This window comes from Zerene cesonia, chromosome 20 (assembly GCF_012273895.1).
Source record: "Zerene cesonia ecotype Mississippi chromosome 20, Zerene_cesonia_1.1, whole genome shotgun sequence".
Lineage (NCBI taxonomy): Eukaryota > Metazoa > Arthropoda > Insecta > Lepidoptera > Pieridae > Zerene > Zerene cesonia.
The window spans coordinates 6,754,152-6,768,685 of record NC_052121.1 but is presented as its reverse complement, the minus strand read 5'-3'; the positions used below and the strand labels follow the sequence as shown (position 1 = coordinate 6,768,685).

The 14,534-nt window shown below is 33.0% G+C and overlaps 1 protein-coding gene across 6 annotated transcripts in view; it reads right to left on the bottom strand.

Annotated features, from left to right (window-relative positions):
* The window catches only part of LOC119835109 (RNA-binding protein Musashi homolog Rbp6), a 382,679-nt gene that overhangs the window by 210,361 nt on the left and 157,784 nt on the right, over positions 1 to 14,534 (bottom strand). For all 6 annotated transcript variants that reach the window (XM_038359748.1, XM_038359746.1, XM_038359744.1 and 3 more), the window contains exon 4: positions 12,754 to 12,838. In XM_038359748.1, the coding sequence (XP_038215676.1) occupies positions 12,754 to 12,838 (85 nt within the window). The remainder of the gene's footprint in view (positions 1 to 12,753; positions 12,839 to 14,534) is intronic.

Sequence of the window (14,534 nt, the reverse complement as noted above, 5' to 3'; positions counted from 1 at the left end):
CTTTAATTTGAGAAGAACTTACTCAAGTAGAGTTCTAACAAATTTCTAAAGTTCTTTTTATGTTATTCACAATAGATGCGCGAGCCGTAGGCATCCAGGTCCGCGTAATTACGTACCGAGCATGAGAGAATAATTTAAAAGATTTCGCCCAAGAGGACTGCATTATTACAATATCAGAGAAACAGCTTTACAGCATCATTCATACATTCTTAATTATTTAATTATCTTTTGAGCGCTCAGCGGAATAACGCAGCCACAGAAAATCCGACATGATTTGATTAAATTGGATTTCGTCTGAGTATTTTATTTTTATGGAAATTATAATTTTCGAAATAATAACATTTTATTTTATTTGTTATAATAGCAACGTTTAATTTTATAACGTGTTTTATTATTTCTGATCATTAAATGTAATAAAACGTTATTCTTAAGACCAATGAAAATTGTTTTATCTCGTTTGGTTATGTGATAAATAAATGAAGACGTGTTTGTTAAGAATTTATTAAACACATTTTAAACTTGCTCTATCTTTATTACCTCAATCGGCAATACATCACCGGCAGTTATTGAAAAAAATTGAAAATAAATTTATAACCATTCAAGCGAGACACGCAAGCAATTTTGTAAACGTTGTAAAATGACCGCGAAAGTATACAGAGCAAGCAGAAAAATCATAAAACCCCAGATGGTGGCGTTAAAGCGATTAAGCGGGTCGATGATAAATTTTAACGAGTTATTTTAATGGAAGCGATCGCAGTCAGTGGCTAGCCGGCAGCCTGTGTCGATAGAAAAATAAAAGGGAGCTAAAGACTGCCCCATTCTGGGTATCAGGGCATTACCTTCTGGAGCTTCAATTACTTTGAAATTATTTAAGAGTCTTTGAGTTTTCCTACTTTACTAATGAGTGGGATAATATTTCAAGGGAATTTCTCGGTTTGTTTGTGCTTTTCGCTAAATAAATTATCCCTATATTTGGTTGCTTAAATTTGGTTTTAATTAATATCGCGGATGTATATCAAATAAACAATGATATTTATCCAAAAAAAATAATAGGATTCAAGATAACCGTTATAATAAAAACATAAAATTACTATTGTTTTAAATTTCCTTCGAATATTCATTAAATTCTTTTCAATATTGTAAATCTGTATTCAATTTGAAATACAATGTAAATGCGAATGTGATTAGCGATAAAAGCACCTAAAAATAGCGCTATTAAAAATGTACGGCGAAATTATTGCTTCACATATTATTCAGCCAATGCAGATAAAAACTCGGCCAACCTGTGCCACGCAATATTGACAGCAAAACATCGATATCATATCTACGAATGTGACGTTTTGATATGGAACCATTTGCGTGATTACAATCGACGCAGTGGCGCACCCTCCTTGGCAGCCGACCTCCCCCTACCTACTACTTCCCTTGCGATAAAGATTGACATCGCCGCTTTTAAACTTCAAATTATCCTAAGTCGATGTATTTAGGCATACAAAAACATACCCTAATCGCTACGTGTTACATTCGATATTTGACAGCGGTGGAAATTTTAGCGTGTCATCGCAAGAAAAGATTGCAGGAGAAAGCACATTAGTGGGATATCACTACTGGTAGGATACGGGTATGTCGCCTCATGTACTCGCGATGGCTTCGTCGTACCGTCGATTACGTTAAATTTTATATTAAGTAAACAGTCGATATTTGTGTCGCGTGTAGTTTTTCATTGTACGGTTCATGGGTAATGCATTGAGTATCATTTTGCTTTTCCATACGAATATTGAAATGGTAATTTCCGAAACTGTCTCTTATTTCATATCGACGAATAATAAATAATTTAATAGGGGCACTTATGCAATCGAGGGAATGAATTGTGCATGTTGCAATTTTTCTGATCCTTCTTTTTAAATGCGAAAGTAACTCTACCTGTCTGTCTCTTTACGCGTAAACTACTTAATCGATTTTGATGAAATATTCTCCCATGATAGCTTGAAACCAAAGGAAGGACATTTGTATTGGGTTACTAACATTGTAATAGGTTTTATATCGAAAATCCCGCAGCAATAGGAACCCCCTGGGTTCTTCTTAAAAGCTAGTTATAACACAACATATAATAACAATAGACCATATTTATACCGTTATACAGGGCTATAACACCTAAGCTTAGTTGGTTAAAATATATATGCGGCTAGGTGCTCTTACTATATAGAACAAGGCCTTAATAACATAATCCATTGGTTGCGCAAATATCACATGAGTTTTGTCTTAATCCTACACAGCCTAGGAAAGGGTTAGTTTCCAAAAATAACTCAATGAGACCTGCTTATAATTGTCATAAGTATATCCAGTATATATAAATTTATTCTGAAGCGTGCTTTAAACATTTATAAAATAAATTTTACATAGTAAAGTATTAGCCTACCTAGAAATAAGTAAATAAAGTAGTAAGTAACGAAAAATTCCGTCGGTTTATAAATTAAAAATTGATTTCTATCTATGTTATAAGAAAAACTAGCTATCCTTGTGCCTTTTTTCGTGTATTTTTCAGATAACCCGGATGAGCCTTTCCTTATTCATACAACATTTTTCATTGATTAATTTCAACATAAAATAAATCAATACCAAATTGTATACTCTTCCAAACCAAATTGTATTCACCTTCATAACCTCTTTGCTCTTACTCAATCTCTTTACCCAAAGTTATATCTATCTATAAAACAAAATTCATCCAAATAGTTTCACTGGTTCTGGATTGACAACAAACCTAACCGACGCAGCTAATTATTACATTGCCTAGTCCTTGTATTTACTCCGAGATAAATTATATCAATTTGAAAATCCAGTAATGTTCTCAGATACCTTATCCTTAGTCCTCGATAACATAGTATATATGTAACTTCAATAAAATCATGCAAAACAATGGAATAGTAGAATTCATACATAAAGGGTTAGAGATGACCCGGTTTGATTGACTGACTATTAGTTAATATTACAATTAAAATCAAGTATTCAGTCTTTGGTTCAATCATATCTCGGCCTTGTTTCGTAAATGGTAAGTGTTAAAATCATTTGTAAATAATAAAATATCTGCCTCGGTCTGTTAAATCGTTTTAACACGATTTTTTTAGTTTTGAAATTTAAGCAAAAAGTTATCAAATACAAATATAACAAATGATTTTACCTCATCATTCAGTACAAACAATAAGAATAAAACATATTATTATAAGTGCAACATATAATATTAGTGTTTATTCAATCAATAATAAACCCGCACATTAATTAATTACAAATTTTGCAAACTTATACGCGACAGCTTGCATTACTATAGTGTTATGGCAAATTACATCTTATTAATATCTAAATAGATAGTAATATTGTATGTACGAGAGCTCCGGTGTCGATTCAGTAGCACCTTAGCATTTGAACACGATACAAATGGATTCAATGATCTCGCACGGCTATCTTGTATGCTTGCTATTTGATCCTCACAGCAACTGCACTTGATATGAAATAAACTGGCTATCGGGTTATAGAATTTATGATAAATCGGACTGTGTAATTTCGTTAGTGCTGTGTAGATCGTAGAAAATTTTGTCAGGTTATTATCGCTATCTATACTAATAGTATAAAGGGAATAAATAATATGTATGTTTCTAATGTTTTCACACAAAACATTCACCATTAGAAAGTCTGCAGTTGAGGCTAAGTAACATAGGCTATATTTGTACCACGAGCGAATTCGGGGCGAATAAATATTGTATCTATGATGGCGCTATGTGGAAACTTCTATCATAGAAATATAATCATTATCTTATCGATGGTTACATTAAAATGGTTGATTAAATTAACAATAATTCAATATTATAATAAAAACGGTCAAATGCGAGTCGGACTCGTTCAACTAAGGGTTCTTACAAATAAAAGATAAGAGAAGAAGAAAGAAAAGAGAAGCTAAAGAGCCACTGCAAAAAAAATCGTCACGCATCCATATTACGACTATGCCGACGGTTGTTTAGCCTGAATTTTATATTATTCATTGTTATAGCGGCAACAGAAATAATATAAGTATATCTATTTGTTTTTATTTATATATAGAAGGTTTCGTAGTCAAACACTGGGACACTGTTACTTAGTTTTAGCTGTGCTTCAGACCAGGCTATATATTATCTACCGTGATAATTAGACAGTTGAAAGTCAGACACGATACTATGCATATTTTGATTGTACTTTATTATTTCTAAAAAATAATAAGCAAATAATGAACCCATAAATTTAAAGGATAACCCAGAAACGTTTATCTTGTTAATACTCAAGCACAACCATTTAATAGGAAAAAGTATACAAAAATTCCCATGTCAGTAAGTTTGAAAGAAATTCAAAAATCGAAGCTAATCATTTATGAAGCCTCTACTTAGTTACTACAAGGAATATCATACAAAAGGATAATATAGCCTACTCTTAATTGATGTGCTTGGTGTATCTAATACTTGGGTATTTGAAAAGAATTTAAAGCACACATTAAATGCATTAACAGTTAACTTAACCATTATACTAAAATAGCTTTCAAAATTAATTTAAAATTTAAGCCTTTGCATTTCGATACTAATGTTTGAAGCTAAACAATGTTTTAAGATATTTCAGGAAATTCACATTAATTGTTTGACATTTTAATGATGGCACGTGATCATGGGAGCAATACGCGGAACTATTAGAAGCAATTAAAATTAATTGCATTCGCCGTATTGAAACTATGGGTAAAGCTTAATGAAACTAGCATTCAGAACATGCAATTTCAATCAGCAGGCGTGTTGTAAAATCTCGATAATTAACACACGTCACACGGGCGGTGGCAAGGACAAGAAAGTTTAATGACGTGCACTAGACGCGGTAACAGAATTTATTTACGCGCAGACGGGCGTCGCATAAGTGCCGGTCGCTTTAAGTGGGGACCGCATCATTTGCCGCTCAGTCTGCGACGCGTACTGTAACTCCTCCTAATTGGAACGAATTTGGCTGCAGGTGCAACACTTGAGTTGGCTCAAGATTAGGGCGAGCTATTGCGATATTCCGTACCATTCCCTCTAAAATATTTGGTGCTCAACGCGACTTGCGGCTCGGTATGTCGCGCCGGCGCTACACGTGTGCACCCGCTCTAACTACAATTAAATTAACAACAATATTTACTCCACACAAGATATATGAGTACCTAATATTATTTATTTACAAATTTTGTTGGTACTACGTGCCTTCTCTATAATATCTTAAGTGACAAAATCGTTGTCCAATACGTAAGGCTTCATTAAAATTTATTTCACAGCAACGAATTTAAAGGTGAATTAAATAAAATGTGATGAATATTCATGGTGATTATTAATTTGCACTTGAACAAAATCGTAGCCCGTAGCATTGTTTTAATTGCTATAGCTTTTAGTCATTCAATAAAGAAATATGCAAACAAGCTTCGACGCGATTGGAAAACACTTGACACAGATTGTTTATAAAGTAGGATTTTGCTTTAACGCCCTCGGAGACAGGTTGTAATGAAGCCTCGCTGGGGAGGCTCGACAAACGTCATTACTGGGACACACATAAATATGCAAGGCAGGTGACGCACATTTTCATGCGACGTCTCAAGAATTTTATCACTGGTTTAATTCTGTGAGAAAAATGAGATTGCGAGTTACCCGAGCTCGCGTGGGAACCGACACGTTGTCGTTTTAAGGCCTACGGCTCACACCTAATGCAACCGAAGTATTTTCCCTTCACTCTGTAAGATATTACTTTCCCTTAAATACTTTGGAACGGGCAAATGGTGGAGAAAAACTTATCCATCAGTTGAACATCGAGAACATGATACTGTAAGTGAAATACCTTTAGTAATTGAAATACGAGCTAACTTCCAAACTTATTATAACATTATCTTCTTAATAAAATTGTCTCTGAGATGAAATATGAACAAGTATAGTTGTGACAACAACTTAATTAACAATTTGACGCTTTAAATTTTATTTTGTCATAATTCTTATATCTTTATAATGCCCTTATAACATAATGAGTACGAGTAACATTAATTTGTAATGTATCATAACCGTTCTCAAACAAGCTTCCTCTCGGATGCTTTTATACTATTACCAGTTATATAATAGCATTAGTCATATTGTATTGATGGTATCGTTTAAGGGGAACCACAGATTGATTTCTTTCATTTGATATCTTACCAAGGGGGGTTACAAACAAAAGGTAATCGGTATCCCGTATCATCTCAATGAATTTATGATGACGTCATATTACATTGTATGTTTTCTGCGCCGTATATTGCGAAACGGTACTTTGATTTAGATGTTAATATACCATACAAACTAATCGAACATTTTAATGTTCAAACAATTGAAGATTGAGAACATTTAGTTGATTTAGATGCAAACTCTATTGAATTCTAGTTACAATCAGCTAAAATCAAGACAGTTGGAGCTTATCAGACAATTCTGATTGAACAAAAGCTGGACGCGATGTGGCCAGTGGTCTCGGGAGACAAAGATTACGCACTATTTGTCCTCGAAACTCCGACTCTATTTGTAGATTCCGAAGCTACCCTCGCTCTGGATGTGACGTCATAGTCTCGGCTGAATTTAAATGCAATGTTAGGTAATAACACACTTAAAATCTTATGCTTTCAAATTACTTATTTATTAGCAAAATGATAAACTGATATATATCATAACTGATTAGAGGAAATATGTATAAGAGTATTCATATAATTATCAAACTGAAAACTTTGGATACAGAATGTGAAATTAATCACAAATATTGAAAATTACAACTAAAAGTGTGTTTTTAATAGACAATCTACTTTACAATTTTGAAATCTCAATTTGAGGTTACATTAGAAAGTACATCATAATTTGAATAATAATAAAAAAATATATAATTAATTGACCTCTCTGGAACTTTCCAGAATATTTATATATCCACGTCAAAAAGTACAGACAGGCATCCGGCGCAGATATTTGCAGTCAAAACAGACTTAGGGCGCTCCTTGCACTCTGCGCATGTCACTCCGTTTCTGTATTATTTATTAACTCCAACGAGCTTCCGATGCTACTTTATTCTATTGTGAAACTGAATCCACGCCGGTTCCTGATGTCCGAGTGAAGTTCATCGCAGACACGACTGCAAGAAACTTTTCCTGCATACAATGAATATGCCTGTCAACCGGACTTCGCCATCCAAATTTTAATATGCTATTCAATTTGTAAATGCGACGTAAACTTCAAAACGCTGAATTTCTTTGATATTCAAATCTGTGGAAATTAAAGTTTCTGCGAGCGAAATTCAAATATCCAATATAAGGGAATCTCGTGCACGTATATTTTATCAGAAAAATACGGTACGAGATATAAAACCACAAACAGAGAGTTGTCTACGTTTGCGAAGTCGGTGTTATTATTGGGGACCCCGTGCTAAGGGACTCTATATTAAGCATTCCTTTACCCCAATCTCTTCAGGTGGGCCCGGGACATACAGTTTAACTTATTATTGCTGATTCGCATATAGAGCGCTTGTTTTTCCTTTTAATACTTTACATTTATGTGACGTATCATTTTGTATCGAAAACGTTTTCAATAGATTATATATGGTCTGCATTTCCGTTCATACATTTACATTCATTTTTTTTATAAAGAACAACTGTCAATTTAAATAGCAAATCAATTGCATAAAAAGCAAACGTGAATCGATGCTCACATTATGTTAATTAGTAACTTCATCAACGTTATCCATTAAGTTCAACGCAGCGTAGATGTGACTCCTTTTTAAAAAACATTGGGATTTTACAGTCTCGAGTTGGAACTCACAAAAAATAACATTCCTTGTACAACGATAACGTGAAGCGCAGTTAAAAAAAATACATTTGCGGTTAAAAGTTATCTTAACCAGTAAAAGCTTATTTTAAAACGGACTTTGAATAGTCCATTATTAATGAACTCGTTATAACGTTAATTGTTGCCACAATCGGCCGAGGCGTGGGCATTAAAACGACATTAAAAATGTATGCTCAACATTTAAAGATTCACATTTCGCGGCGGTCGCGTGCGGCCGATTTACAGAGCTACTGGCCCGCTGCCCGTTAAAGCAGATTACGGTTGAAAAAAAATCAACAGCTCTTGGCGTTATGAGTTAATTTTGGAAGAATAACGCGGGCCTCGGTTAGTGTTTCCCTTTATTTGGTGTTCCGGCCGCTCGCATTGTTTAAACGGGTAATCCAGTGCAAAAACACGCCGGCTTTGTTACGTAGTGGACACACAAGCGTTTATTATGCTAGTAATTGTTCGATTAGGATATACTTGAATATAAAATATTGAATTAAACCGTTTTTATTTGAGATCATGCATTTGCAAAGCTCTTTATAAAATATGTTTATGATGAAATGTATTTTAATATGAAAATAGTTTAAAACGTGGTAGTTTGGGAACAATTTAATATGCGATTCAACAAGCTCTTCCTAGAATACAGTATATAATTTTAAGAGTTATGATAATTTAAAACGGCTATGTAAAATATGGCGAATGCTTTGATGCAACGGAAATACATACGGAATATCCTTTCAAAGGAATTAGGTTCCTCCTGCATTCAGCTCGTACGCGCCATTTTTTAAAGGAGCCGATAAGACGAAAAAATGAAGGCGTCTTCGTAGCAAGCGCTGGTCTCAGGCGTGTTTACAAGTTATGCAATAATTCAAATGGCGTACTACTACAGCAAATTTATGCAGCTGCACGGTAACATACTTCAATGGCTGCATTGAAAAGCATTTTATTTTCATGGACGACGACTAGTACCTACGTAGTTAGCGTTTTCGAATTCAGGCACAGAGCGCAGAACGTGTTAGGTGGCAATATGAATTTATGATCATGGCGAATTAAATGCGTTAAAGTCGAACGTGATTCGGCGAAATACGCATCGGAATTTAATTAAGCGCTTATGTATTTGTTCGTTTTATATATGCATCTCTATGATTGGTGAATATTATTTTCTTAGAATTTTTACACCTTCGTATATTTCAACTACATACACAATAGGATAGTTAAAATTTTAAATGACTGATCGCAAATTCATGCTAATAACTTGTCAGTTAAAAATGTCATTTTACAATTCCCCACTCTGTGTATTTTTTTGTAAATTAAATATGTACCTCAAAAATTACATCCCCTTTTGTGAATGAAAGTTTCTAGAACTTTTATTTTATTTTTTTCGTACAGTTTCGCCCTCATCCTACAACATTTATTATTTGCGACGGACCTCAAATAACAAACAAAACTCTGTATCGATCTTACTATATTGTTAAGCGTATATAATATCAAAGCTTTCAGCGTAATATAAAATTGCGATTTTCTACAAAATTCTCTAGCTACATATTTTAAAAGTCGACATGATATATTAATGTTCGTAAATGTCATTTAGCTAAGATCGGAGGAGATATTTGTGTCACATTTAGGACACGTCAACGGTATATATATCCAGAACCGTTTAATAATACATCTTTTGTTAAACTGTTGCTAAGAAATCATTTTTGTCTTGTACTTCGGTATTTGTATGAGTTTTCTTTCGATATTTCTGTAATAGTTTTTTCATGTTCGTAAAGGGCAGGCAAATTATGAATATAATAAAAAAACCCCAGATCTTAACGTCACTTAATGAAAGCGTGAGAGAAGCTAAAAATCGAGGATTGCTAAAAATGCCTTAGATCATTTAGGAACAGAGACGATAATCTTACACTGCTGCTTAACTAAACAGAACTTAGAATCATCTGTAATTAAACTGGCTTTCATATGAAAAAAAAAACCGCATCGGAATTGGTCCATTCGCTTGAGAGCTACAATGACACGTGCAGTCACACTCACACATACGCACACCCAGAAAACATTGACGTCAAAATTTAAACACCCCTCTTTTTGCGTTACGTTTGAATGGATTGTTCATTTATATTTGCAACTCCTGATTATATAAGAAAAATGGCAATAACACGCTTAAGTTTTCTATTCAACCTTGAATTCCAAATTTGTGTTATCATTCTAAAGGAACGAAAGCTTATATAACTTCTTATATAGAATCAATTGAAATGCGTTATGTATGAAGAACGGTCGCATCAAAAGTATAGTGTAAAGTTGCTTTGACATTTTCTTGATTTTGAACTTCTGTATATGGGCATATTTAATTCAAACTTTGTGCACTGATCAAGGATCGAGGTGATAAGACAATAATTTCATGAGTTTATCATAATATCCTGATTCTTATTGTTTATTTATTATTGCATTTACGATGTACGATATTATCATATACGATACGATATAAATGTTTATAATAAAACATTCGTACTAAACTCATATTCACATAACACTTCATAAGTGTGTGTAAATGGAATTCCATTCTCATACGATAACTTAAATGTACTTGCTTGAATCGCTTCCAATCGATGTGCCTCGAAACAAACTTCGTTGGAAAAATAAAGTTTCAATATTTCTTAATAAAATATAAATGGCAAAAGTTTACTTACACTTGAAGGACGAAACAGCGTGGGCGAGGTGTATTGTAATCAATATATGAATGTGTAGCTTAATCATTTTGTTTAGTGTATTTGTGAGTTAAGCGAATTGAATTAAATTTGAGAGAGAACTAGATATTTGAATGTGACGACCGAAAGCACCAGCTTTTAAAAGTAAAAATTTTCATCTAATCCGTTAACATAGTCGAAAGTTCTGGGGTAGTAAATAAAAAAACACGGTCGAAATGAGGTACCTCTTCCGTTTTTGTTTGGAATGTGACTTGACCCGTAAGTATCATCATCTGTTTTCCTTCCAAATTTAATCATAATCGGTACGGTGTTTTAGCAGCGAAACTGTGACAGGCAAATGGATATAGCTTATAGCACGTATAATATGAATATAGATTATTCAACCCAAGTATAGACAGGAATAGACACTAGTTTTGAAGCATTTGCATAAAGCAAAACTGTTTATCCATGAAAATTTATAATAAAATGCTCTCATTACTAGCAGGTAATTAAAAATGGTCTTAGAGAATAAACGTACTTAAGAGAAAATTGTTCCAACAACTGCAATCACTTTAATAACATTTTAATTACCTTTAAATTATTTCATTGCTTCATGCAAGTTATATAACTGCTGTGCTATTTAATTTTATAGCCTTACTGAAATCAATATCAATTAAGAATTAATTTATCCCACTTGAACGATGGGTATATAAATAGAGGGAGGAAATTTATTTGTTTTATATGTTATGTCATGGCTGCACATTATTCACATAACCTCAGCTCGAAATGGTGAATGATAAACAAAATAAACAAAATGAACACTTATAGGAGCCAGTATATAATGCTTTCTTTTTATTTCTTCATTTAAATCCTCAATTAAAAAAAATAATAATAGCGGTGCCAATGTAATATTGCAATGCTCGAAACAACTTTTACATATAACAATTCGTGCACTTAATAATAAATTATAATCCATATTGAATCTGAAGCAACAATAATGACTATGAACTATAAATAGCAATAAAATAATATATACTGAATGTAAGTACAATCGCGATTTTCGCGTTCATTTTATGTAAATTGAGAAAACGCTCTCTCTTTTCGCTCGATTTGTGAGGCTTGGGCTAATCTTCCGGCAGTCGACTACAATTTAATCAAAGTAAACAACGCCGGGCTCTGTAATTTATCTAGATTATTTCGTGGCGAGCGATAGTAATCGACTTTTTTCTCCATCTGTTGAGAGTTCTCGGAAAGAAGCAAGTAATGCGTCTTGAGAGATATAAAGATGAGCATTATCTGCAATCTACATAAACGATTACGTGTGTGTGCGACACACACATATGAACAGCGAGATTTGGCAGAAATATTTGGCTTATTGAAATAATAGCTCTGCGCGATAGTAAAACACTCGCAACAGTTGAGCCATTCGTCGGTTGAAGTAATACATTTGAAACTAAGATTAATGGACATTGAACTCTATAAAATAAAGCATCACAGCCGGCAATAAATCGGCCATTTCAAATTGTCCTTGATTAATTTTATACGTTTTATTGAGAAGAAACATCGCAGCTTAAACGCTAAAAACGAAACAAAGTTATGTTTTAGGCAGTTGAACAGAAAGGGACATATCATTTATAAGTTCCGAACAAGAGTAAATTTCGTAAAAATGACTTAATTAAGTATACGTGTTCATAAAATATTTTCACCTCTCCGGAGGTAAAGCAACATTTTCAATTGTTGTTTTTCCCATTACGATTTTACGGCGCAATTTTAAGTAGCCAGCAAAATTAAAATTGTAAACGTAAAGGCAGTCAAATAAAAAACTGTGTGCAAAAATGATATTGCGCTGATTTCACTGCGATGTACTAAAATATACTGAGAATAACTATATATAATAACAAATTACTGAGAATAACTTAAATAATAAAGAAATATAATTTATGTATAGTACCGATACATAGTTGATAAAAAATAATCTAGAATAATAAATTTATTACAAGTTACCGACTGAATTAAACATGGATCACCATTAAATTAAGATATAATTTCGGTTTAGCGGCACAATATTATTTGAATAATTATAGTATATCAGATGTATAATAAGGGATACAGAATACTGTACGTTATGACTTATAACAGACAAAAAGTATTCAAATAGTGGCAAGAAAATAAATACATTGTGTTTATAAAATATATATATATGCACTCACCTTTTTTCCATCTAATTCATGTGTTCCTTGAGCTAAAACTTTATCTACACTAGCGGGATCGCCAAATGTGATGAACCCGAATCCCCTGCAACAAAATAACAATAATACATTATTCATAATTCTAATCTAACATTTAAGCATTGGATATTTCTTTTGAAATGTAAAAAGGAAATATTTTTTATTGGTCTTCATGCCTAATGTCTACGTATTTGGATACGGTCTTATAATTTCTCTAATATATTCTAATCTTAAAAGAAGAAACTGTAGAAATTAAATGAACGTATTTACGTGCTATAAATAGAAATTCCCATTCATTTATTTTTAGCAACCTTGTTTTTGAGAAATTTTGAAAGAATAGAAAAAATTTGATCACGAGGCAGGATTCGAACCTGCGTTTCTTGCCTAACCGTAGCAACGCCTAGCCTCTCGTTAACTTTAACGTTAACGAGAAACGCAGGTTCGAATCCTGCCTCGTGATCAAATTTTTTCTATTCTTTCAAAATTTCTCATTTATAAAGCATTTCAATGCTATAAAACTAAAAATTAAACCTTGTTTTTTTTTAAATCAATTCAACATGACAAGATAATAATTATATCCATGCAGGGCGACGATATCAAAATAAAACGCTCCGATAAAAATTTTATAACACATCGATGAGGCTACAAAATAAATGGTGTATAAAATTAGGAAGCGAGCTGCAGGAAGTTTCAAGGAACCGACAGCCTGATAGCTGTTCACTTGATTGCGAAGTACGTACAGTACACGTCCCCTAATAACGTTTGTATTTATTTTGTTCACTTACTCGACGATTTAAACGCTGCGAGAGTGCGCACAGAATTTTAATACCAGAACACATAATACTCAATTGCGTTCCCTTATAAAATTTATGTTCCATGTCATAAAAACTTGGACTAAAAATTACAATTTAAAATAAACCAGCTTTTCTCAGTGATTTCAAACGTATTTGGTTCTCATAAATATTCAGTCATTCCGGTCTATGCAGATCTCTCTTTGTACTGGTGGAAATGAAATAGAGAGTAGTCTAACCCAAAGGCCGCAAATACGAACGCAGTGGCTAGCGGCTGCGATCAGCGGGAGTGCCAAACATTTTAAGTGTTTGCCCAATGCGACATAAACAGATCATGCAATATTGTTTAAATTAGCTTGTTTATTAGTATATTTCATACACGCCAGTAGGCTGTAGGAAATATACAGATAGACGTGTCAATTGATGGTAAGCATCATCATAATTTAGGAAAATATAGCATCAGCTAATGATCTATCCTGTATCCTTTTCCTCCCCCTTCCCAATCAATTTTTTATTCCTGTCGATAATCCTTTTTAATCCTTTACTTTTTAATTCAATAACTTGTGATTAATTTAATTTTTAGTTTTATAGCATTGAAATGCTTTATAAATGAGAAATTTTTGAAAGAATAGAAATTTTTTCTATACTTTCAAAAATTTCTAACTTGTAATAACACAAGCTCAGTTGCCCGCTGTGATATAAAGAAAAGACATCATACGTAAATCATTTAAGGACCTAGTTCTGTCTTAATCTTTCTTTAATTTAATTACAAAAGATTATAGTCCACTTGAGTTTTAACCTTCTGACTACTTCAAATTGTCAGTTAGTAGGAAAATTGATATGCGCTCCTATGGTAATAAAAAAATAATAAAAATACATACTGAATTTTACATTTGAACTCATTATTATTTAAAGCGAATGAAACTGCATTAATGCATAGTTACGTTATATTAAGAATATGACTATTTGATT